Source organism: Dendrobates tinctorius, unplaced genomic scaffold, assembly GCF_039654945.1.
Source record: "Dendrobates tinctorius isolate UK_male_01 unplaced genomic scaffold, ASM3965494v1 ptg000257l, whole genome shotgun sequence".
Classification (NCBI taxonomy): domain Eukaryota; kingdom Metazoa; phylum Chordata; class Amphibia; order Anura; family Dendrobatidae; genus Dendrobates; species Dendrobates tinctorius.
Window position 1 is genome coordinate 6,403,885 of NW_027361924.1, and position 26,802 is coordinate 6,430,686.

Sequence of the window (26,802 nt, forward strand, 5' to 3'; positions counted from 1 at the left end):
TGTCCCGCTGGCCAGCATGCATCGCTGTGTTTGACAGGGACAATGGCGAACAACCTCTATACTACAGGTCTGAGAGACAGGGTCCCAACGACCGTCGTATCGTTGCTGCGTCGCTGGTGAGATCTGACTGACATCTCACCAGCGACCACGTAGCGACGCACCAGCGATCCCTACTAGGTCGTATCGTTGTCGGGATCGCTTGTGTGTCGCCAAGTGTGACAGTACCCCAAGACCACCGACAAACATGGTCATTTCCCATTCCATGGAATGAAAATTGAGTGCAGGATCACCAGAGAATCCCAACCAATGGGTCTCAGGGGTTAGCCTCACAAAAATTTCCTGCCCCCCCGACACATTTTGCAGTACACCGTATTCTACCAATCGCCCCCCACCCACACGTCATACAGTTGTATTGTAAAGTATTGACACCCCTGCAATTTTGTCAGATAATACTCAGTTTCTTCCTGAAAATGATTGCAAACACAAATTCTTTGGTATTATCTTCATTTAATTTGTCTTAAATGAAAAAACACAAAAGAGAATGAAGCAAAAAGCAAAACATTGATCATTTCACACAAAACTCCAAAAATGGGCCAGACAAAAGTATTGGCACCCTCAGCCTAATACTTGGTTGCACAACCTTTAGCCAAAATAACTGCGACCAACCGCTTCCGGTAACCATCAATGAGTTTCTTACTCATTCTGGAATTTTAGACCATTCTTCTTTGGCAAACTGCTCCAGGTCCCTGATATTAGAAGGGTGCCTTCTCCAAACTGCCATTTTTAGATCTCTCCACAGGTGTTCTCTGGGATTCAGGTCTGGACTCATTGCTGGCCACCTTAGAAGTCTCCAGTGCTTTCTCTCAAACCATTTTCTAGTGCTTTTTGAAGTGTGTTTTGGGTCATTGTCCTGCTGGAAGACCCATGACCTCTGAGGGAGACCCAGCTTTCTCACACTGGGCCCTACATTATGCTGCAAAATTTGTTGGTAGTCTTCAGACTTCTTAAAGCCATGCACACGGTCAAGCACTCCAGTGCCAGAGGCAGCAAAGAAACCCCAAAACATCAGGGAACCTCCGCCATGTTTGACTGTAGGGACCGTGTTTTTTTCTTTGAATGCCTCTTTTTTTTCTCCTGTAAACTCTATGTTGATGCCTTTGCCCAAAAAGCTCTACTTTTGTCTCATCTGACCAGAGAACATTCTTCCAAAACGTTTTAGGCTTTTTCAGGTAAGTTTTGGCAAACTCCAGCCTGGCTTTTTTATGTCTCGGGGTAAGTAGTGGGGTCTTCCTGGGTCTCCTACCATACAGTCCCTTTTCATTCAGACGATGACGGATAGTACGGGTTGACACTGTTGTACCCTCGGACTGCAGGGCAGCTTGAACTTGTTTGGATGTTAGTCGAGGTTCTTTATCCAACATCCGCACAATCTTGCGTTGAAATCTCTTGTCAATTTTTCTTTTCCGTCCACATCTAGGGAGGTTAGCCACAGGGCCATGGGCTTTACACTTCTTGATGACACTGCGCACGGTAGACACAGGAACATTCAGGTGTTTGGAGATGGACTTGTAGCCTTGAGATTGCTCATGCTTCCTCACAATTTGGTTTCTCAAGTCCTCAGACAGTTCTTTGGTCTTCTTTCTTTTCTCCGTGCTCAATGTGGTACACACAAGGACACAGGACAGAGGTTGAGTCAACTTTAATCCATGTCAACTGGCTGCAAGTGTGATTTAGTCATTGCCAACACCTGTTAGGTGCCACAGGTAAGTTACAGGTGCTGTTAATTACACAAATTAGAGAAGCATCACATGATTTTTCCAACAGTGCCAATACTTTTGTCCACCCTCTTTTTTATGTTTGGTGTGGAATTATATCCAATTTGGCTTTAGGACAATTCTTTTTGTGTTTTTTCATTTAAGACAAATTAAATGAAGATAATAATACCAAAGAATTTGTGTTTGCAATCATTTTCAGGAAGAAACTGAGTATTATCTGACAGAATTGCAGGGGTGTCAATACTTTTGGCCACAACTGTATACCCAGATCTGTACATAATCAGAATTTATTTTGCTTAATAAAGTTTAAAAGATATACAGTATATATAATGGACAACGTCTTCTACATTTTTATTTTTCTCCCCACAACGAAGTTTTTGACTCGGCCGCTTATAACCCTGCGCGGCTCACAGGGGGCGGGGCTGCTGCGTGATTGACAGCTCTGCTTTCAAAACTACAGTTTGTTTTGCTGCAGTCCAGTCCTGGGAAATCACAGCACACCGGCTGGTCTGTAGACACACATGAGGTTTTATAATACTGACTACATATGGTTCGATGAAGAAAAAAAAAAATCTAACATATGACAAAAAGAAAAGTAGTATTGAAGGGGTTGTCTACCTTTGGAGACCTTTTTTTTTCTTTACATTTGGATTTTATTAAAAATGATGCACCATTTGCCTTTTACAGCCTCCGTGCTGCACTGTCTATTGCTAGCTGCAGAATGAGCTAACCGAGATTCTGTCAGCGAGCTCATTCTGATGTCTTACAGGAGAGTCTTTAGATCATTTATCTGATTTCTTGCCCCCCCTCGCCGAGCTCCTACTCTGCTGAATTATGGCGACAGACCACATCAAAGTTGAATGTCATGAAAAACAGAGGATGTAAAAGCAAAACACCACAAATTTTTTTTAATGAAACCCAACCGCAAAAAAACAATTGTTAGCCCCAAACACATGCATTTAATTAAAAAATCTAAATAAAATCTATGTATATAAAAAATATTTTTATTAAATATCTGTCTATAGAAATGGGCACCACATAGCGCTACATACAGTATAATGGGCCACATATATCGCTCCATACAGTATAATGGGCACCACATAGCGCTCCATACAGTATAATGGGCACCATATTGCTCCATACAGAATAATGGGCACCATATATTACTTCATACAGTATAATGGGCCCCATATATTGCTCCATTCAGTATAATGGGCCCCATATATTACTGCATTCAGTATTATGGGCCCCATATATTACTGCATACAGTATAATGGGCCCCATATATTGCTCCATTCAGTATAATGGGCCCCACATAGTGCTCCATACAGTATAATGGGCCCCATATAATACTTCATATAGTATAATGGGCCCCATATATTGCTCCATACAGTATAATGGGCCCCACATAGTGCTCCATACAGTATAATGGGCACCATATATTACTTCATATAGTATAATGGGCTCCATATATTGCTCCATACAGTATAATGGGCCCCACATAGTGCTCCATACAGTATAATGGGCCCCACATAGTGCTCCATACAGTATAATGGGCCCCATATATTGCTCCATACAGTATAATGGACCCCACATAGTGCTCCATACAGAATAATGGGCACCATATAGCGCTGGAAGGAAAGTTCAGCTCCAGCTAATAAAATCTTCTTTAATGAAACCATTTAAAATGTGCAATACAAAGGACTCTCCATATAACCACACCACAGCAGAGGAGACAGGCTACACGTTTCGACCTAGCGGTCTTTATCAAAGCCAAAGCTTGGCTTTGATAAAGACCGCTAGGCCGAAACGCACATAGCGCTCCATACAGTATAATGGGCACCACATAGCGCTCCAAGTGTAAAAATAATCGCCAAATAAATTCGAAAAGAAAAAAAAAAAAATATTCCCCAATAAATTCATTTTTTGGAAATAAAATAAGAAAAAAAAACACAAAAGTACACATATTTGGTATCGCCGCGTCCGTAACGACCTGCCCTATAAAACTGTCCCATTAGTTAACCCCTTTAGCGAACCCATTAAAAAATAAAAACCGAAGCAAAAAATAATGATTTATTATCATACCGCCGAACAAAAAGTGCAATAACGCGCGATCAAAAAGACGCATATAAATAACCATGGTACCGCTGAAAACTTCATCTTGTCCCGCAAAAAACGAGCCGCCATACAGTGTCATCAGCGAAAAAATAAAGTTATAGCTCACAGAATAAAGCGATGCAAAAATAATTATTTATATGAAATAGTTTTCATTGCATAAAACCGCCAAAACATAAAAAAAAGACCTAAATGAGGTATCACTGTAACCGTACCGACCCGAAGAATAAAACCGCTTTATTAATTTTACCACACGCGGAACGGTGTAAACACACCCCCCCAAAAGAAATTCATGAAACGCTGGTTTTTGTTCATTCTGCGTCCCAAAAATCGGAATAAAAAGCGATCAAAAAATGTCACGTGCCCGAAAATGGTATCAATAAAAACGTCAACTCACCCCGCAAAAAATAAGACCTCACAGGACTCGGTGGGTCAAAATATGGAAAAATTATAGCTCTCAATATGTGGTGATGCAAAAACTATTTTTAAAATAAAAAGCGTCTTTTAGCGTGTGACAGCTGCCAAAAATAAAAACCGCCATAAATAGTAAATCAAACCCCCCGTTATCACCCCCTTAGTTAGGGAAAAATAATAAAATAAAAAAAATGTATTTATTTCCATTTTCCCATTAGGGTTAGGGCTGAGATTAGGGTTAGGGGTGTGTTGGGGTTCGGGTTGGAGTTAGAATTGGGGGTTTCCACTGTTTGGGCACATCAGGGGCTCTCCAAATGCAACATGGCGTCTGATCTCCATTCCAGCCAATTCTGCGTTGAAAAAGTCAAATGGTGCTCCTTCCCCTTCCAAGCTCTGCCATGCGCCCAAACAGTGTTTTACCCCCACATGTAGGGCATCAGCCTACTCAGGACAAACTGCAAAACAACTTTTGGGGTCCAATTTCTCCGGTTACCCTTAGGAAAATAAAAAATTGGGGGCAAAAATATCATTTTTGTGGAAAAAAATGATTTTTTTATTTTCACGCCCGGGCGTTATAAACTTCTGTGAATCACTTGGGGGTTCAAAGTTCTCACCACACATCTAGATAAGTTCCGTGGGGGGTCTAGTTTCCAAAAAGGGGTCACTTGTGGGGAGTTTCAATAGTTTAGGCACATCAGAAGCTCTCCAAACGCGACATGACACCCGCAGACCATTCCATCAAAGTCTGCATTCCAAAACGTCACTACTTCCCTTCCGAGCCCCGACGCGTGTCCATACAGTAGTTTTCTCCCACATATGGGGTGTCAGCGTACTCAAGACAAACTGGACAACAACTTTTGGGGTCCAATTTCTCCTGGTACTCTTGGGAAAATAATAAAATTGGGGACTAAAAGATCATGTTTGTGGAAAAAATACGATTTTTTTATTTTCATGCCCGGGCATTATAAACTTCTGTGAAGCACTGGGGGTTCAAAGTTTTTACCACACATCTAGATAAGTTCCTTGGGGGTCTAGTTTCCAAAATGGTGTCATTTGTGGGGGGGTTTCCACTGTTTTGGTACATCAGGGGTTTTACAATCACATGGTGTCCAATCTCAATTCCAGCCAAAAACGTCAAATGGCGCTGCTTCCCTTCCGAGCTCTGCCATGCGCCCAAATAGTGGTTTACCCCCACATATGGGGTATCAGCGTATTCAGGACAAATTGCACAATAACTTTTAGGGTCCTGTTACCCTTGGAAAAATAAGAATTGGGGGTGAAAAGATTTTTTAATTGTACCGCTGTACGTTATAAACTTCTGTGAAGCCCTTGTGGGTTCAAAGTTCTCACCACACATCTAGATAAGTTAGAGGGTGCACAGTAGTGACATCATCGCGCCCTCTGACCTGAAATGTCACAGTCAGAAGAGGCGGAAGACGCCGCAGCTTCGGGGGAACGGAGAGAGGCAACTATTGAATGTATCAAGGCCCTGAGCATGCAAGGCAAGGGGAGTGGGCCACTCGCGGGCGCTAGCACCGAGCCCCTCTTAGTGCACCGGTGTTCCCGATGGCGAGTGGGGCACCCTGCCTGCTCAGGGCTTCGGCACTTGCCCGGAAGCGGACACCGGCAGGGCTAGGCAAGGCTTTGTAGTCCATTGCTAAATATATATCTGCTCCACGTGACCTTCCATTCAGCACTTTTCCCATCCATTTCAACATTTTCATTGCCCCCCAGACCTCTTTGTAGGGTCTGCCGGACAAAAACTCTGCTTCCCCATTGACTCCCATTATACTCGAGTATTAGGAATTGCTCAGTTTGAGCGACAAGCACTTGAGCCATTTAGTGCTCGATCATCTCTATAAAATGACAAACATTCCAGAGAATTGTCGCAGGTAAACTAAACGGTTTATTGAAACAGCAGAACATTCTAGAACAGAATCCGATAAAAGAAAGACACTTAATATTGAAAGCCGGACGACGATCATACAATCATTCGCACGGACACGTCCTTCCAGCCGCTCTCGCACACCAATAGGGTCTTGTTCAAATTAATTTGAAAAAAAAAAAAAAAACCCTGTAAAAATTTTTGCAATATTTGGCTTTTATAGCAAGTGGTCACTTCGTGAAAAACGGTTGTCAGGTCACTGCTGACGGTCCAGGAGCCGGCGCACAAAGCGGCATCACCCGGTGCCGTATGCTGAATCAAGACGAAAGTAGAAATAATCAAAATCAACTAGGATTCATTAAAAGAAAAAAAAACAATGCCTAGATCAGATCAAACAAAGAACTGGAATCCAGAAAATCCTCAGGGGCGGGGCAACATAGTGGAATCTCATTGGTCCATAAGGTTTCTACCACTGTGACCAGCCCTGGAGGAGCAGCAGAGGTTTTGTTTGGGCAGAACTGAAGATTTTAGGCATTTCAGCAAGTTGTAAATACATTTTTTTTTCGTAATAAGCAAGTCATGAAGCTGGGGGGGGGTCTCAAAATTCACACCTAATGATAGTTTATTGTGGGGACAATAGTTGAAGAACCAAACGTGCACCAAGCTGCCCTACAACCCCGTATCAATATTCTAGTGAAGTCCATTATTTAGGTCGAAAAACTGGGGAAAAATATGTACTAAAAATTAGGGAAAAAAAAAACTAAATTTTTTTTTTTTTTTGCCTTTCTTGGTCACTCACACCCGACACCTAATAATTGCAGAATAAAACTAGAGGAATAAAATAAAGAAACACAAAAGTGAAGTCAGAGAGACATAGCCCCACCCCCTGCTTTGTACCGCTATACCTTTTCCCATGATGCTCGGCTCTCTTAAAGCCGTTCATTGCATATGTTGTGCTGCTCCTGACCGATTCTATCAAACCTGAAAGCAAAGTCGCCCCCTACAGGCATTATAGTAGATAAAAAATTAATTAAAACTGAATCTGGAGGCTCCGCTGCGCAAGTATATATATATTTTTTTTAACATTTTGTAATATTTTGACATAAAAAATTGTTTTCCCCCTTATTTTTAAAGAGATATCGTCCATTTTCTGTGCATGGGTTGATGACGCTGCTGCATTCCCTGGGAATTCTGCCGGATTAATGGAGCAATAATCACAGACACGAGGCTGATGGTAAACTACCACTCCCAAGAGGTGGTGACTGCTTGTATGTTAGGAGTCGTAGTTTAGCAAAAGTTTGGAGGCCAGAACTCGAGGGAAGCCAGTATAAATCCATTTGGTTTAAGTTATGCTATGCTCCAATCACATCCAGAGCTGCGACCCTAATTCTGTTCAGTGCTTTACTGACCGACTCATCGAGGAGCTCTCATGATTCTCTGCACACACTGAGAGAAGGCATTCTGATGCAGCTTTGGATGTGATTGGAGCACAATACAACACATTTGTACCGTGATAAGACCAGGATGTGTGCAGGTAACATCGGCGTTATGGGGGAGCTTGTGTCGGAGCAAAGTAAAATAGTGGTTTCCTGGATAGACCGGAGCAGAGTACACTTTACGGCCGGCTCCAGAGCGGAGGATTGGTGGATGGAGGTGTAAGAGGCCGCTCGTGCACTCACTTCCAGCAGTGGAGGACTGGTGGATGAGGTGTAAGAGGCCGCTCATGTGTTTGCCTCCGCTGCAGTCAGGTCCCGGCAGTGCGGAAAGTTCTCAGACCTGCCAAGTGTCCGCTTTAAGAAAAGGAGAAGAATAGAAAACAGTGGCGCTGGGTGGTATCACGTCTGCGCCAGGCTCAGCTCCTCCAGGCCGTTCTTCCCAATACGATAGCGAGCAAGATCTTTTCTGGTGACCAGACCCACGACCTGCGAAAAAATGGGAAACAAAAAGCAAAAGACAAATGAGAAGAAAGTACAGGCGAATCACGGCGAGAATGTGACGGTGACGCAAAAGGGTGAAACACAAGACCAAAAATGGGTAAAAGAGTAGGGGAAGGACGAAGGGGAAAAGGAAAAGACAAGTGAGAAGGAAGCACAGGCGAAACACAGCAGAACATGACAGGGATGAGGACACGTGAAAACGGGCAACGCGGGTAAGGATTAAGGTGAAAAGCAAAAGACAAGTGGGATGGAAGCACAAGGGAAATTCACCTGGGAAGCAAACAGTTAAACAAAAAGCAGCGAGCACGTGGGGGTGAGAGCAAAGGCAAAATATGACGTGCAAAAGAAGGGTTACCCAGATGTAAAGACAAAAAGCGGAAGCCAAGGAGAAAGCAGCTCTGGCGAAACATGGCAAGAAAGTAGGATAAAGGAGGAGGAAGAAAAAGGAGAGATGATGTAAGAGGCAATGGGTAGAAAGAACGGAGAAAGCAGGAAGGTAGGGCCCTAAAGGTCAGACAAAGGTGGGTAAATGATCAGAGCAGCAGGCGAGGGAGACACGGGCTAATAAAGCCGCCTACAGGAGGGCGACATCTGGGGGGGGGACTCACCCGATTGCGATCATCCACCACCACCAGGTGCCGGAGGCCGAGCGCTCGGAATAGTTTGAACACCCGCGGCAATGAGGCCTCCTGTAAATCACAAGTGTAAGATCATCACCCCGATCCCGACATCACGGGGTGGAAAACGATACCGGGCATGGACGCCGTACCTGGGGCACTGTGTACGGGGTGGGGTTCATGAACTCCGTCAGGTCCATCAGACATTCGCACTCGTCCTGAGACACGTGTATGGACTGGATGGGGGGGAAGCGGGGATACGCGTCCCGGAAATCTTTCAACTTCAAGCGCCGCTGGATGAGACTTAGATTCTCTCGCTCAACGAAGACCTAAAGAAATCACAAAAAAGGTCCCGACCCATCCATGAGCGACTCTGAACCCCAGATTATCAAATTACAGGTGGACTCTGAACCCCTGAAATGGAAACTGTATTAGGAAAAACTTATAGAAACTTTTAAGTGATTTATGTAAAATTGAAGAGCTGCAATTTTCACATCAGCCACTAGATGTCACTATAAGCATCATCCTAGGGCAGTGGTGGCGAACCTATGACACACGGGCCAGAGGGGGCACACGCGCAGCAATTCCTCAGCACGGGCAGGTGACGCTCTGTGCCGGGGGTGGGGTAACAGCTCAGTCCAGCGGTGCAGTGTAGACCCCACAATTCCCCCTCCAGCCAGGCGTACATGGAGCAACAGCCGAAGCTTGGAGCCCGCACCAGCTGCACACAGGCGGGGCAGGAGAAGGCTGCGGGCAGGAGCTCCGGGGTGCACTGCAGGCAGCGTAACAGGACCACCGAGGCCAAGAAGAGCAGCAGGTGCCGGGGGAGATGCCTCATGCAGCGCGCACAGAGACCACTGCTTGATCTCTGCTCTTTCTTGATTCTGTAATTTACCACCATCTCTCCTCTGCCTGCAGTCTGGGGCCTGCACTTTATTCCTGCGGTCTGCTACCCCTGCTCCTGTCTGTGGCTGTACTTTGTTGCCCCTACCTGCTCTCTGTTGCCTCTCCCTGCTTTGATAACCCTGCATGTTTTCTGATACCCCTGCCTGCTTACTCTGTTACCTGCTCTCTTACCCCTGCCTGCTCCCCAATGCCCCTGCCAACTTACCTTGTTACATGCCCTCTTACCCCTGCCTGCTCTGACATGCCTGTTTACTCTGTTACCTGCTCTCTCATACCCCTGCCTGCTCTTAACCCCTGCCTGCATCCTGCTCTGTTGCCCCTGCCTGTTTACTCTGTTACCTGCTCTCTTACCCCTGCCTGCTCCCCAATGCCCCTGCCAACTTACCTTGTTACATGCCCTCTTACCCCTGCCTGCTCTGACATGCCTGTTTACTCTGTTACCTGCTCTCTCATACCCCTGCCTGCTCTTAACCCCTGCCTGCATCCTGCTCTGTTGCCCCTGCCTGTTTACTCTGTTACCTGCTCTCTTACCCCTGCCTGCTCCCCAATGCCCCTGCCGACTTACCCTGTTACATGCCCTCTTACCCCTGCCTGCTCTGACATGCCTGTTTACTCTGTTACCTGCTCTCTCATACCCCTGCCTGCTCTTAACCCCTGCCTGCATCCTGCTGTTGCCCCTGCCTGCTTACTCTGTTACCTGCTCTCTTACCTCTGCCTGCTCCCCAATGCCCCTGCCTGCTCCCTGATATGCCTGTTTACTTAGTCACCTGCTCTCTGATGCCCTTGCCTGCTCGCCGATGCCCCTGCCTGCTCACTCTGTCACCTGCTCTCTTACCCCTGCCTGCTCTCTGATGCCCCTGCCTGCTCTGTCACCTGCTCTTACCCCTGCATGCTCAGTCACCTGCTCTCTTACCCCTGCCTGCTCGCTGATGCCCCTGCCTGCTCACTCTGTCACCTGCTCTTACCCCTGCCCGCTCACTGTCACCTGCTCTTACCCCTGCCCGCTCACTGTCACCTGCTCTTACCCCTGCCCGCTCTGATGCCCGCCTGCTCATTCTGTCACCTGCTCTCTTACCCCTGCCTGCTCATTCTGTCACCTGCTCTCTTACCCCTGCCTGCTCTCTGATGCCCCTGCCTGCTCACTCTGTCACCTGCTTACCCCTGCCCGCTCTCTGATGCCCCTGCCTGCTCACTCTGTCACCTGCTCTCTTACCCCTGCCCGCTCTGATGCCCCTGCCTACTCACTGTCACCTGCTCTCTTACCCCTGCCTGCTCACTGTCACCTGCTCTCTTACCCCTGCTTGCTCTCTGATGCCCCTGCCTGCTCACTCTGTCACCTGCTCTTACCCCTGCCTGCTCACTCTGTCACCTGCTCTCTTACCCCTGCCTGCTCTCTGATGCCCCTGCCTTCTCACTCTGTCACCTGCTCTCTTACCCCTGCCTGCTCACTCTCTGTCACCTGCTCTTACCCCTGCCCGCTCTCGGATGCCCCTGCCTGCTCACTCTGTCACCTGTTCTCTTACCCCTGCCTGCTCTCTGATGCCCCTGCCTGCTCACTCTCTGTCACCTGCTCTCTTACCCCTGCCTGCTCACTCTGTCACCTGCTCTCTTACCCCTGCCTGCTCACTCTCTGTCACCTGCTCTCTTACCCCTGCCTGCTCTGTCACCTGCTCTCTTACCCCTGCCTGCTCACTCTCTGTCACCTGCTCTCTTACCCCTGCCTGCTCACTCTCTGTCACCTGCTCTCTTACCCCTGCCTGCTCACTCTCTGTCACCTGCTCTCTTACCCCTGCCTGCTCACTCTCTGTCACCTGCTCTCTTACCCCTGCCTGCTCACTCTCTGTCACCTGCTCTCTTACCTCTCCCTGCTCACTGTCACCTGCTCTCTTACCCCTGCCCTCTTACCCCTGCCCGCTCTCTGTAGGAGCGGTTTTTCCTAAAGTAAAGCATCAGTATTCAGGTTATATTACCTGTTGGCACTTTGCAGTAAGTGCGTGGGTTTTGGCTTCATTTTGGGCGCTTTTCTCTAATAGTATCGCCATCACTGTCCCAGGGAGACGGAGCAGATGTCACCGCCCCCATCTCGAGTGCCAAACTATTAAACACGCCCACAAAATTAAGCCCCACCCCTTCATTCAAATGTGCAGGTTATTCGTCCAGAGCGCCGCACCTTGTGCTTCAGGAGGACGATCAGCTGGGACCTCAGGATTAATCCGCACAATCGCGGAGCCTGTCAGCAAAAAAATAAAATCACAATTATGTTCCACTCTAACATTTTATTTACAGGGTAGGAATACTTTTGCAATTTGACGATTAGCGCATCTAAAAAGCAATTAATAAAGGATTTTGGGGATATGTCAAAAGTAAAAGAAAAGTCAAAGATGCTATAGGATTATTACAGGATGAAAATGATGAAATGGTAAGACAGGATGTTGAGAAGGCTGAACTTTTAAATTCCTATTTTGCATCTGTTTTCTCTCAGAAAGGAAATGTAACATCAACTGTTATTCACTGTCCTATTAAGGGAATAGAAGAATCCAGGATATCTATAAACAGAAAGATAGTGAGGAAACACTTAGCTAACCTAAATGAATTCAAGTCTCCAGGTCCAGATGAATTACACCCCAGAGTACTGAAGGAGATAGCAGAAGAAATTTTTGAACCCCTCTCCATAATCTTTGAAAATTCTTGGAGAACAGGAGAAGTCCCAGAAGACTGGAGAAGAGCAAATGTTGTTCCTATCTTCAAAAAGGGGAAGAAGGTGGACCCAGGCAACTATAGGCCGGTGAGTCTGACTTCTATACCAGGAAAGATCTTTGAACAAATTATTAAACAACATGTATGTCAATACCTGGATAAGAATGAAGTGATTAAACAGAGTCAGCATGGGTTTGTAACTAATAAGTCATGTCAGACTAATTTAATTTCCTTCTATGATGGTATTACTGATTGGGTGGATCAAGGAAATGCTGTAGATATAGTATATCTTGACTTCAGCAAAGCATTTGACAAAGTCTCTCATACAATCCTTATTGAAAAAATGACTAAGTATGGAATGGACAAGGCAACTGTTAGGTGGATTCATAACTGGCTTAGTGATCGGACCCAAAGAGTGGTCGTAAATGGCTGCACATCCAGTTGGAAGAATGTCTCAAGTGGGGTACCACAGGGCTCTGTCCTGGGCCCTGTATTGTTCAACATCTTTATCAACGATTTAGATGAAGGAATTGAGGGTAAACTGATTAAATTTGCTGATGACACAAAGCTAGGCGGGATAGCTAATACTAGAGAAGAGAGAGAGAGGATTCAAAAAGATATAAATAAACTGGAGAAGTGGGCAGCAACTAACAGAATGGTTTTTAACAGGGAGAAATGCAAAGTACTACATCTGGGCAATAAAAATGAAAAAAGCATATATAGAATGGGAGGAATAGGGCTAAGTGACAGCACATGTGAAAAAGACTTGGGTATACTAATAGATCACAGACTGAATATGAGTCAACAGTGTGATGCAGCAGCAAAAAAGGCAAATGCAATTCTAGGATGTATTAACAGAAGCATACAGTCTAGATCACGTGAAGTAATTATTTCCCTCTACTCCTCTTTGGTCAGACCTCATCTGGAATATTGTGTCCAATTTTGGGCACCACATTTTAAAAAAGACATCAACAAACTGGAGCAAGTTCAGAAAAGAGCGACCAGAATGGTGACCGGTCTGCAAACCCTGTCTTATGAGGAAAGGTTGCAGGATTTGGGAATGTTTAGTTTGCAAAAGAGAAGACTGAGAGGAGACTTAATAGCTGTCTACAAATATCTAAAGGGCTGTCACATTGTAGAAGGATCAACTTTATTCTCATTTGCACAAGGAAAGACTAGAAGCAATGGGATGAAGCTGAATGGGAGGAGACACAGATTAGATATTAGAAAAAACTTTTTGACAGAGTGATCAATGAGTGGAACAGGCTGCCACGAGAAGTGGTGAGTTCTCCTTCAATGGAAGTCTTCAAACAGAGGCTGGACAGACATCTAACTGGGATGATTTAGCGAATCCTGCTTTGAGCAGGGGGTTGGACCAGATGGCCCAGGAGGTCCCTTCCAACTCTTCGATTCAATGAATAATTCTATGAATAATTCTATGAATAATTAAATAAACACCAAAAAATAATGAAGCAATTGAGCAAAGTCTAGATTAAAAATGTCCCCCCGTTTTCTGTATGCAGCTCCCATGCCGACTGATTTTGAGGTCACTGGTTACCCTCTCCGGCCTGTAGGGTACCAGACGATCTGACGTGGGGGACACGGCGCACATTTACTCACCTGACCAGTACTCCCGCTGTTCTCCACCACAGGAAAGCCATTGTGGTTTGATGTGGTTTGGCTCAGAATCTCCACGATGAGGCCGACCTTCTCCCTCCTGCGCAGACACGTGACCGGCGTACTCATCACTTCTCTGATAACGGCGTGGAAAAATAACATTTTGGTAATTTAAAAAAAAAAAAAAGATTGGCTGTAAAGACATAAAAGCACCACCAGGTGGCAGCAGAGCCCAGAAAATCCACACATCACTTACTACCCAAAGTACAGATGTGGCCACAGGGTCCTAAAGGGGGTGAGCTGAGATTGAAAGGAAAAATGCCCCCCTTGAGAAACAGCGCCTCCTCATTCCATAGGCTGTGTTTGGTATTGCAGCCCAGCCTCAATTCCCTTATGAACACATTCATCCCTTCTACCAACAGGAGAGGTGAGAGATCCCTGCGGATTTATTTAACCACGTCATGACCGGGCGATTATCCACTATGTATAACTACTCCTCCCATCTGGCAGTTTAGCGGCTCCTTCCTTTCATTCTTTTCACGAGTGGAAATATCAGATCTTTCAAGGTTGTGGATTTCCAGATAAACCGACCATAGAAAATCAGCGGATCAATTTATTAATGGCGGCGTGAAACGTGCGGAACATTCTAACAGTGCGGAACGGTTCTAGATCATGGGAAGTTATCAGGATCTAATCTAACATGCCGTCGTGAAATCGCCGTCTGCTGCTTAAAGGGGCACACGCCGCAGAAAAGACGCGGACACAGTGACACCCACAGGACTTTGGCCATGCCCGGTACTACAGGTCTTATTTGATGGAATCAGCTAGGCTGCAGTACTTGTGGTGGCCACACTCTATGGATGGCGCTGTGCCTCCTATAGTAGTGGCGGGCACAGGGGCGCCACACACGCACATGACGGATTTACAGCAACATTTAAAGACAAGAACCAGAGGCGACTGACCTGGCCGTCAGGGAGTGCGAGGTGACGGGGGCCTCCCAGTGCAGGAACGGGACACTCTGCAGCTTGATGTGTAGATCGTACAGGCCCTGGATGGTAGAAGGGGAAACCATGAATACACCTGAAGTCTCCGGCCTCCATTCACTGACAGAAAGCACAGATCTTGGGGGGGGGGGAGTTGATAAAGAGCACCCCCCTGCCTCCCTGGAGGACTCGACATATACTGTTTACATGCATAACATTGCCACCCACGGTGTAATGCCTAATTTCTCCAATGGTGGCGCTGTAGAGGAACTTCGATACTGACCTCAATAAACAAGTCTCCGACTATCTTCGCCGTGATTAGGACGAGCATGATCGGGAAACCATAGGTGACGTTTCCAGTGGCTTCTACCATGATGACTGTGAGGCTGAGCGTCATCCTGACAATCCCGCCTGTCACACGAGGAACACGAGATATTAGCACAAAACACACACCGGCGGTGGAAGGGTGGAGGGAAGCATTCACTAATATGTCCCCAGTGTCTGTAATATCTGCAGTGAGCTCCCCCTAGTGGTGAGCATATAAATCTGTATGTACTGATCTCCTCCTAGTGGTGACTGTATAAATCTATATGTAGTGAGCTCCCCCTAGTGGTGACTGTATAAATCTGTACGTAGTGAGCTCCCCCTAGTGGTGACTGTATAAATCTGTATGTAGTGAGCTCCCCCTAGTGGTGACTGTATAAATCTGTATGTAGTGAGCTCCCCCTAGTGGTGGCTGTAAAAATCTGTATGTAGTGAGCTCCCTCTAGTGGTGACTGTATAAATCTGTATGTAGCGAGCTCCCCCTAGTGGTGGCAGTATAAATCTGTATGTAGCAAGCTCCCTCTAGTGGTGACTGTATAAATCTGTATGTAGTGAGCTCCCCCTAGTGGTGACTGTATAAATCTATATGTAGTGAGCTCCCCCTAGTAGTGACTGTATAAATCTATATGTAGTGAGCTCCCCCTAGTAGTGACTGTATAAATCTGTATGTAGTGAGCTACCCCTAGTGGTGGCAGTATAAATCTGTATGTAGCAAGCTCCCTCTAGTGGTGACTGTATAAATCTGTATGTAGTGAGCTCCCCCTAGTAGTGACTGTATAAATCTGTATGTAGTGAGCTACCCCTAGTAGTGACTGTATAAATCTGTATGTAGTGAGCTACCCCTAGTGGTGGCTGTATAAATCTGTATGTAGTGAGCTCCCTGTAGTGGTGAGCATATAAATCTGTATGTAGTGAGCTCCTCCTAGTGGTGACTGTATAAATCTGTATGTAGTGAGCTCCCCCTAGTGGTGGCTGTATAAATCTGTATGTAGTGAGCTCCTCCTAGTGGTGACTGTATAAATCTGTATGTAGTGAGCCCCCCCTAGTGGTGGCTGTATAAATATGAAGGTAGTGAGCTCCCTGTAGTGGTGAGCATATAAATCTGTATGTAGTGAGCTCCCCCTAGTGGTGACTGTATAAATCTGTATGTAGTGAGCTCCCCCTAGTGGTGACTGTATAAATCTGTATGTAGTGAGCTCCCCCTAGTGGTGACTGTATAAATCTGTATGTAGTGAGCTCCCCTTAGTGGTGACTGTATAAATCTGTATGTCGTGAGCTCCTCCTAGTGGTGACTGTATAAATCTGTATGTAGTGAGCTCCCCCTAGTGGTGACTGTATAAATCTGTAGTGAGCTCCCCCTAGTGGTGACTGTATAAATCTGTATGTAGTGAGCTCCCCCTAGTGGTGACTGTATAAATCTGTATGTAGTGAGCTCCCCCTAGTGGTGACTGTATAAATCTGTATGTAGTGAGCTCCTCCTAGTAGTGACTGTATAAATCTGTATGTAGTGAGCTCCTCCTAGTGGTGACTGTATAAATCTGTATGTAGTGAGCTCCTCCTAGTAGTGACTGTATAAATCTGTATGTAGTGAGCTCCCTCTAGTGGTGACTGTATAAATCTGTATTTAGTGAGCTCCCTCTAGTGGTGGCTGTATAAATCTGTATTTAGTGAGCTCCCTCTAGTGGTGGCTGTATAAATCTGTATGTAGTGAGGCCCCCCCTAGTGGTGACTGTATAAATCTGACCCCAATAGAATTACCCAGTTCTTACATTTGGGGGTATAACACTGCAAGCTGGTAAACTGTAAGTTCCAGCATGCTCTAAAAGCATGTTAGGAGTAGTAGTTCTGCCGTCAGGCGGCTGCACATCTGTCTAAATAATCAGCCGTCATAAGAGATTAATAAATGCAGAAATTCCAGTAGGGTGAGCAGCGGCGGCTTCCTGCGTCTGCTGAAACACTCACCGAGCTGAGCCGCTGCCCCCATCAGCGCGTACTTCCCGGGATCGGCCCACGACTGCACAACACAAGAAACAGAGGGTTAGGGGTGTGGGGGGCATACCGGCAGGAGGGGGGCAGCCATACCGGCAGGAGGGGGGGGCAGCCATACCGGCAGGAGGGGGGCAGCCATACCGGCAGAGGGAGGGGAGGGCAGCCATACCAGCAGGAGGGGGGCAGCCATACCGGCAGAGGGTGGTTTCCCACCAGAGGGGGGGGCAGCCATACCAGTAGGAGGCCATCCTGGCAGACTGTGGTTTCCCACCAGAGGGGGGGCAGCCATACCGGCAGGAGGGAGGCGGCCATCCTGGCAGTGTGTGGTTTCCCACCAGAGGGGAGGGGGCAGCCATACCGGCAGGAGGGGGGCAGCCATACCAGCAGGAGGGAGGCGGCCATCCTGGCAGAGTGTGGTTTCCCACCAGAGGGGGGGGCAGCCATACCGGCAGGAGGGAGGCGGCCATCCTGGCAGTGTGTGGTTTCCCACCAGAGGGGGGGGCAGCCATACCGGCAGGAGGGGGGGGCAGCCATACCGGCAGGAGGGGGGGGGGCAGCCATACCGGCAAAGGCTCAGCTTTCCCAGGAGCAGACACTTACAATGGACTCATTGGAGATGCTGGTTAGGAGGATCCCAAAGAGACGGCCCCAGGCGGCCCCCAAGAGGAGGGACGGGATGAAGACCCCGGCGGAGACGGTCAGGCCGTAGGTCCAGCACGCCAGGAAGAAGTAGAGGAGGGTGAACAACCCCAGGGTCTGAGGGTTAAAGGAACCTGCGGAGAGGACAGGACAGTGAGGGGGTCAAACCGAGGCGTTCAGATCGCAGCGACCACTTCCCCAGATAACGACAAGTTATAGCAAAAAAACTAAAAACACTAACGAAAAATAAGAGGGTCCGAGGAGAGAGGAAGGTAGGGGGGCCGCAGGCGCATGTGTGCCGACACTACACTCACCGGCAGGCTCATGGAAAAGCCTCCGCACGCTGCTTTCTGGCGTAGTAAAGAATGCAGAGGCCATAGCGTTGTACTCTCCATCGGCACAGAAGAGCTGAACAGGCGGAGATATAAGCACAGCATTAGAGGGGGTGAATACTTCTGCAATCCCCTAAACGCTCAAGAAAACTAAATTCATGCAGTGTTCTCCAGTTGCACCCAAAGCTTTCAGATTCTCACTGCTCGGTCACATGGATGACAGCATGGGGAACCTGCCGTCACCTGAGCTCCCGCCACAACAGGAGCGGAGCAGAAATCAGACTGCAGCTTTGGATGTGAATGGAGGAGCAGGCTGAGATTACCTGTAGGTTGTATTCTCCGGCGCTCTGCCGCAGCGGCTGACAATCCGAGGAGCAATAGATCATAACGAAGGACACGGTGGCCGTCACGGCGGCTACTAGCATGGCTTCTATCACCTGCAGGCCGCGCCGATGCAGGTACCTGAAAAGATGGAGGCCGTTATACAAATCCTGCCAATCTTTAACCCTTTGATGTGCCATGATGAACATGGAAAAATAGAAGTTATGGGGGGGGGAAGCAAAATACTAAAAACCGGCCCTATCCTTAAAGGGACGGACCACTATTTGTCAGTGATAGGACCAGGAGCTATACCCATGGAGGTCCCAACAAGAAAGCCATACACGGGGTTAAACATCAACCCTCTGCTCTGCCCCCCCTCGATATTCAGGACTGGAGGGTCCGCACATGTAAATCTGCAATCACTGGACGCCGCCAATTGCCGCTTTCCCAGAGAAACGTTACTAATAACTTCCTACAATTTTCCATTTCTAAAGTTAATGAGAAATGAGGTTTGTGAGGAAGAAGCGGATTAAATATCACCGGCCGCAGACGTGGCCCCCTCTGTGGGAGGAAACCGCAAAAAGCAGGCGCCGAGACTCCAATACTACAGCGACCCAGAGGGGGCATCACCTGGCGTCCTGCAATCTGCTCTCCCTCTCCGTTTACTACTGTGCTCATGAACCAGCAGGCTCAGGATGAACAGTACCGACACAGGATCGCTTCCCAACACTCAGCCCTGTCTCTGCGAAAGCAACAAAAAGGAGGAAAATGTCACATTACCTGATCCTGAACATGGTCAGCCAGTTATTCAGGGCATTAAACAGCGCCCCCAGCATCCCGCCTGTCAGAGAGCACACAGCAAGTCACAGTGATATCATACCGCACACACCACTATAACTAACACCGCCATCAGACTCACCTACCGCTCCCATCCCTATAAAGATCGGAAGCTCAAAATACTTGTAACTGTTCTCCTGGAAAACAACCAAAGAGGGCAGTATTATAGTAGTTATATTCCTGTACATAGGGGGCAGTATTATAGTAGTTATATTCTTGTACATAGGGGGCAGTATTATAGTAGTTATATTCTTGTACATAGGGGGCAGTATTATAGTAGTTATATTCTTGTACATAGGAGCAGTATTATAGCAGTTATATTCTTGTATATAGGGGCAGTATTATAGTAGTTATATTCTTGTACATAGGGGGCAGTATTATAGTAGTTATATTCTTGTACATAGGGGGCAGTATTATAGTAGTTATATTCTTGTACATAGGGGGCAGTATTATAGTAGTCATATTCCTGTACATAGGGAGCAGTATTATAGTAGTTATATTCTTGTACATAGGGAGCAGTATTATAGTAGTTATATTCTTGTATATAGGAGCAGTATTATAGTAGTTATATTCTTGTATATAGGAGCAGTATTATAGTAGTTATATTCTTGTACATAGAGGCAGTATTATACTAGTTATATTCTTATACATAGGGACAGTATTATAGTAGTTATATTCTTGTACATAGGAGCAGTATTATAGTACTTATATTCTTGTATATAGGGGGCAGTATTATAGTAGTTATATTCTTGTACATAGGGGGCAGTATTATAGTAGTTATATTCTTGTACATAGGGGGCAGTATTATAGTAGTTATATTCTTGTACATAGGGGGCAGTATTATAGTAGTTATATTCTTGTACATAGGGGCAGTATTATAGTAGTTATATTCTTGTACATAGTGAGCAGTATTATAGTATCTATATTCTTGTACATAGGGGGCAGTATTATAGTAGTTATATTCTTGTACATAGGAGCAGTATTATAGTAGTTATATTCTTGTACATAGGGGCAGTATTATAGTAGTTATATTCTTGTACATAGGGGCAGTATTATAGTAGTTATATTCTTGTACATAAGAGCAGTATTATAGTAGTTATATTCTTGTACATAGGGGATAGTATTATAGTAGTTATATTCTTGTACATAGGGGCAGTATTATAGTACTTATATTCTTGTATATAGGGGGCAGTATTATAGTAGTTATATTCTTGTACATAGGGGATAGTATTATAGTAGTTATATTCTTGTACATAGGAGCAGTATTATAGTAGTTATATTCTTGTACATAAGAGCAGTATTATAGTAGTTATATTCTTGTACATAGGGGGCAGTATTATAGTAGTTATATTCTTGTACATAGGGGGCAGTATTATAGTAGTTATATTCTTGTACATAGGGGCAGTATTATAGTAGTTATATTCTTGTACATAGGGGATAGTATTATAGTAGTTATATTCTTGTACATAGGGGCAGTATTATAGTACTTATATTCTTGTATATAGGGGGCAGTATTATAGTAGTTATATTCTTGTACATAGGGGGCAGTATTATAGTAGTTATATTCTTGTACATAAGAGGCAGTATTATAGTAGTTATATTCTTGTACATAGGAGCAGTATTATAGTAGTTATATTCTTGTACATAGGAGCAGTATTATAGTAGTTATATTCTTGTATATAGGGGCAGTATTATAGTAGCTATATTCTTGTACATAGGGGGCAGTATTGTAGTAGTTATATTCTTGTACATAGGGGGCAGTATTATAGTAGTTATATTCTTGTACATAGGAGCAGTATTATAGTAGTTATATTCTTGTACATAGGGGACAGTATTATAGTAGTTATATTCTTGTACATAGGGGCAGTATTATAGTAGTTATATTCTTGTACATAGGGGGCGGTATTATAGCAGTCATATTAGTGTGTGACATGATTATAAAACTAATTGTAAGGCGATTATGTGTGTGGTGCCAGGGAACATTAGTACGGGACACTCGGGAAGAGAACATGTTGGTAATGCTTTATGCAGCAGTCGGTTGTCTCATCTTCATCAGGAGGACCCCTGAGGGCGCTGGCTTCGGCCATTACACCACGAGCTTGCCTTGTGAGCCGCTTTCTTATACACAGACATATATATATATATTCTCAGAGGACGTGCTGTGCGGGGAGGGGGCAGCGTCCGTGTAATCTGAACACGCGATGGGGGGTCACATGCAGGGAATAACCGCGGCCTTGTTGTGGGGAAGAACAATGGGACGTGTGTCTTACAATTTCTTACACCCCAGACCCTTCTTATCCCCCCCCACATTGTGAGGCCTTCTCTCGTCTTTCAGGTTCTGAACCGACCGGGTTGAATAAAAAGTTCTGCAACTTTCCAATATACTTCAAAATGGCGAGGAATTGACCTATAAAGACCTCCGCTTATACACAGGCTGAATATTGGCCCAGTCCTCACAGAGCTGAGGGTCTGTTACAATAAGTCACACATCTATATAGTGAGATCAGTCCGTTATACGAGGGCTTGAAACAGGAAAGGAATATTTTGGTCAGAGAAGATGAATTTCCAGGAAGGGTCCTCAGAAAGAGGAAGGACGGGCGAGGAGCAGCGCGTGAAGACGGGGGCTCTTAAAGGGGTTATCCCTCTAAATACACCCATTATCCAAATCAACAGACTAGGGGATAAATGTATAACCTGATCATCTGCAACATGCTGCTGTGCGGCCCCCCCAGCAGGAGGCAGCGCCTACAATACCCCCTCCCCCCACAGGAGGCAGCGCCTACAATCTCCCCCCCAGCAGGAGGCAGCGCCTACGATCCCCTGCAGCAGGAGGTAGCGCCTACGATCCCCTGCAGCAGGAGGCAGCGCCTACGATCCCCTGCAGCAGGAGGCAGCGCCTACGATGTCCCCAGCAGGAGTCAGCGCTTACGATCCCCCCCAGCAGGAGGCAGCGCTTACGATCCCACTCCCCAGCAGGAAGCAGTGCCTACGATGTTCCCTGCAGGGGGTCGTCCTATATAGAGGACACACAGGCAGACGAGACTCACATCGGTGTCGAACCTCCCGAAGTTGATCAGGCCGGGGTTGGACAGGTCGCCCGGCTTGTGGTTGTAGAAGCTCAGGACGAAGTTCAGGGTGAAGGTGGAGATCATGGAGGCGAAGAACTGGGGAGGAGAGCAGAAATCTGTGAAATGGAAAACATCTCTAGGACTCCACATCCTCAGTCACTTCTAGAGCTGCGCTCACAGTCCTTCCACAACAGTCACCGTCCCTCTACCCCAGCTGACGTGAGACTACAACTCCCAGCATGCCGCCCGCCTTATTTTACACCTGTACTTACTATTCTCCACGTGAGCAGCTGGTTCCAGAAAGAAGCTCCTTCCTCCAAGCTGAAGAGCACCCCGCCTGCGGAGAGACACCCCCATAATCAGTACAGGTTAACACAGCTCTTCTACTCCAGTCACATCCAGAGCTGCATCTATAATGCTGATGGTTTCCTGCAAGGCGTTACATGCTCGCTCTGCTGCAATGCATTGTGAGAACCGAAATAGGAAGGTAACGTCATCCTCGCACCGCAGCTCTAGCTGTGACTAGAGCACACCACATGATGCAACCGTAACAAAATATCTGCAGCGCCGGCCAACACTGATCCGCAGATTACAGAGTCCTCACTGACAAATCCTCCAGGCGTGTGCTCTGCAGGCCGCGGCTTACCAGCTGTTGTGACACTACAACTCCCAGCAAGTCCGCAGATTGCGGGAGACCAAAGATAGCAGGAAAAGGCCAAAAATGGCAACGGCTCCGGTAACTATAACTGTACAGATATAAAGACGGACGGATCCTAAAACGAGAGAGCAGCTGTCAGATGGGAATCCCAGGAGGGGACGTTACACTCCGTCTGCACTGCGCCATCCTGACATTTATTTCTGGCTCTGGATAAAGAGATCGTACCCACGGGAGCCCCGAACGCTGCGGAGACTCCGGCCGCAGCTCCTGCAGAAACAAAGTCTCTCTTCTCCGTGTCTCTGCGAAAGTATTCAAAGATCTGAGGAGAGAAAACAGATGAGAGGAGGCGAGGAAAGAAACTCTGCAGCCACCACTAGGGGGAGCTCCCTGTATACAGAGATACATGATAAGATCCTGTCTGCAGTCACCACTAGGGGGAGCTCCTTGTATACAGAGATACATGATAAGATCCTGTCTGCAGTCACCACTAGGGGGAGCTCCCTGTATACAGAGATACATGATAATATCCTGTCTGCAGCCACCACTAGGGGGAGCTCCCTGTATACAGAGATATATGATAAGATCCTGTCTGCAGTCACCACTAGAGGGAGCTCCCTGTATACAGAGATACATGATAAGATCCTGTCTGCAGCCACCACTAGGGGGAGCTCCCTGTATACAGAGATACATGATAAGATCATGTCTGCAGCCACCACTAGGGGGAGCTCCCTGTATACAGAGATATATGATAAGATCCTGTCTGCAGCCACCACTAGGGGGAGCTCCCTGTATACAGAGATACATGATAAGATCCTGTCTGCAGTCACCACTAGAGGGAGCTCCCTGTATACAGAGATACATGATAAGATCCTGTCTGCAGCCACCACTAGGGGGAGCTCCCTGTATACAGAGATACATGATAAGATCCTGTCTGCAGTCACCACTAGGGGGAGCTCCCTGTATACAGAGATACATGATAATATCCTGTCTGCAGCCACCACTAGGGGGAGCTCCCTGTATACAGAGATATATGATAAGATCCTGTCTGCAGTCACCACTAGAGGGAGCTCCCTGTATACAGAGATACATGATAAGATCCTGTCTGCAGTCACCACTAGGGGGAGCTCCTTGTATACAGAGATACATGATAAGATCCTGTCTGCAGTCACCACTAGGGGGAGCTCCCTGTATACAGAGATACATGATAATATCCTGTCTGCAGCCACCACTAGGGGGAGCTCCCTGTATACAGAGATATATGATAAGATCCTGTCTGCAGTCACCACTAGAGGGAGCTCCCTGTATACAGAGATACATGATAAGATCCTGTCTGCAGCCACCACTAGGGGGAGCTCCCTGTATACAGAGATACATGATAAGATCCTGTCTGCAGCCACCACTAGGGGGAGCTCCCTGTATACAGAGATATATGATAAGATCCTGTCTGCAGCCACCACTAGGGGGAGCTCCCTGTATACAGAGATACATGATAAGATCCTGTCTGCAGCCACCACTAGGGGGAGCTCCCTGTATACAGAGATACATTATAAGATCCTGTCTGCAGCCACCACTAGGGGGATCTCCCTGTATACAGAGATACATGATAAGATCCTGTCTGCAGCAACCACTAAGACACTAGTGTCGCCCCCCGCAGGATCTAACATAACATCACTGACCTTGAAATCCTTCTTTAGAGAGGTTGATCTTCCCTGAGAGATGCCGGCTGCGACCACAGCCCCGGAGTGAATCATGGGCCCTTCCTACATACAGAATGAATGAGACTTTACTACACGTCACGCCGCGTCACAACAAAGGGTAAAGACACCACCGACCTTCCCAACTGCGAGTCCTCCAACTACGGACAGGATGACCCCGCACACCTTCACCACCAGGGTCTGCGGACAGACAGAGGTCACTCACACACAGTCCGGTGCGGGGTATCACACAGCTCTAGGCAGTAACATTACTTCTTCTCCAATCACAACCAAAGCTGCATCTCAATTCCCAAAGCCTCCAGATCGTGTCCCTAAAAAACCTGATAACAGGTGACAACAGGGTAAAACCGCTCGAGGACAACTGGAAGGATAGTGAATTCTCTTTGCAGCTTTGGATGTGACTGGAGAAGAGGACTATTTGGGGGGATTTCATGCTCGTTCCTAACCTTGAGTCGCACCACGTGGGGGATCTTCACCCCGTTCAGGAAACACTTGATTTGTGGGATCCCGCTGCCGGCTGCGACTGGCTGGAAGAAGAACCCAAAATATCAGGCGAGAGCCCCCTGATGGCGTCCGATATAAGGAAGCCCCTCCGTCAGACTTACCTCTATGAAGGCGACAATCAGGGAGCCTACCATGATGATGGCCGTGTTCAGCGTCACCCAGAGCAGCAGCGAGAACGACAGGCCGCCATTCTCCGTGAACTTGTCGATATCTGACGTGAAAGGTTAAGGGAAAAAAAATACAACAAAAAGACCTCGGAGCGGGATCACAGCAGCAGAGGGTTTCAGGAGCGCAGTGATCACACGGGAGAGTCCTGCAGCACAGAGGGTTTCAGGAGCGCTGTGATCACACGGGAGAGTCCTGCAGCACAGAGGGTTTCAGGAGCGCAGTGATCACACGGGAGCGTGCTGCAGCACAGAGGGTTTCAGGAGTGCTGTGATCACACGGGAGCGTGCTGCAGCACAGAGGGTTTCAGGAGCGCAGTGATCACACGGGAGTGTGCTGCAGCACAGAGGGTTTCAGGAGCGCAGTGATCACACGGGAGCATGCTGCAGCACAGAGGGTTTCAGGAGTGCTGTGATCACACGGGAGCGTGCTGCAGCACGGAGGGTTTCAGGAGTGCTGTGATCACACGGCAGAGTCCTGCAGCACAGAGGGTTTCAGGAGCACAGTGATCACACGGGAGCGTGCTGCAGCACAGAGGGTGTCAGGAGCGCAGTGATCACACGGGAGCGTGCTGCAGCACAGAGGGTGTCAGGAGTGCTGTGATCACACGGGAGCGTGCTGCAGCACGGAGGGTTTCAGGAGTGCTGTGATCACACGGCAGAGTCCTGCAGCACAGAGGGTTTCAGGAGCACAGTGATCACACGGGAGAGTCTTGCAGCACAGAGGGTTTCAGGAGCGCAGTGATCACACGGGAGTGTGCTGCAGCACAGAGGGTTTCAGGAGCGCAGTGATCACACGGGAGCATGCTGCAGCACAGAGGGTTTCAGGAGTGCTGTGATCACACGGGAGCGTGCTGCAGCACGGAGGGTTTCAGGAGTGCTGTGATCACACGGCAGAGTCCTGCAGCACAGAGGGTTTCAGGAGCGCAGTGATCACACGGGAGCGTGCTGCAGCACAGAGGGTGTCAGGAGCGCAGTGATCACACGGGAGCATGCTGCAGCACAGAGGGTTTCAGGAGTGCTGTGATCACACGGGAGCGTGCTGCAGCACGGAGGGTTTCAGGAGTGCTGTGATCACACGGCAGAGTCCTGCAGCACAGAGGGTTTCAGGAGCACAGTGATCACACGGGAGAGTCCTGCAGCACAGAGGGTTTCAGGAGCACAGTGATCACACGGGAGAGTCCTGCAGCACAGAGGGTTTCAGGAGCACAGTGATCACACGGGAGAGTCCTGCAGCACAGAGGGTGTAAGGAGCGCAGTGATCACACGGGAGCGTGCTGCAGCACAGAGGGTTTCAGGAGTGCT

The 26,802-nt window shown here is 47.4% G+C and overlaps 1 protein-coding gene across 2 annotated transcripts in view; it reads right to left on the reverse strand.

Annotated features, from left to right (window-relative positions):
* Nucleotides 1-6,187: 6,187 nt before the first annotated feature.
* The window catches only part of CLCN7 (chloride voltage-gated channel 7), a 35,848-nt gene continuing 15,233 nt past the window's right edge, over nucleotides 6,188-26,802 (reverse strand). For both annotated transcript variants that reach the window (XM_073558552.1, XM_073558551.1), the window contains exons 6-25: nucleotides 25,435-25,544; nucleotides 25,276-25,356; nucleotides 24,947-25,009; nucleotides 24,791-24,874; nucleotides 23,340-23,433; nucleotides 22,729-22,793; nucleotides 22,436-22,552; nucleotides 19,471-19,525; nucleotides 19,332-19,392; nucleotides 18,554-18,692; nucleotides 18,213-18,306; nucleotides 17,860-18,032; nucleotides 17,233-17,284; nucleotides 15,230-15,357; nucleotides 14,926-15,011; nucleotides 13,967-14,099; nucleotides 11,820-11,879; nucleotides 8,896-9,072; nucleotides 8,735-8,815; nucleotides 6,188-8,111 (exon numbers count right to left, since the gene is read on the reverse strand). In XM_073558552.1, coding sequence (XP_073414653.1) covers nucleotides 8,025-8,111; nucleotides 8,735-8,815; nucleotides 8,896-9,072; nucleotides 11,820-11,879; nucleotides 13,967-14,099; nucleotides 14,926-15,011; nucleotides 15,230-15,357; nucleotides 17,233-17,284; nucleotides 17,860-18,032; nucleotides 18,213-18,306; nucleotides 18,554-18,692; nucleotides 19,332-19,392; nucleotides 19,471-19,525; nucleotides 22,436-22,552; nucleotides 22,729-22,793; nucleotides 23,340-23,433; nucleotides 24,791-24,874; nucleotides 24,947-25,009; nucleotides 25,276-25,356; nucleotides 25,435-25,544 — 1,940 coding nt within the window. In that variant the 3' untranslated portion in view covers nucleotides 6,188-8,024. The remainder of the gene's footprint in view (nucleotides 8,112-8,734; nucleotides 8,816-8,895; nucleotides 9,073-11,819; nucleotides 11,880-13,966; nucleotides 14,100-14,925; nucleotides 15,012-15,229; nucleotides 15,358-17,232; nucleotides 17,285-17,859; nucleotides 18,033-18,212; nucleotides 18,307-18,553; nucleotides 18,693-19,331; nucleotides 19,393-19,470; nucleotides 19,526-22,435; nucleotides 22,553-22,728; nucleotides 22,794-23,339; nucleotides 23,434-24,790; nucleotides 24,875-24,946; nucleotides 25,010-25,275; nucleotides 25,357-25,434; nucleotides 25,545-26,802) is intronic.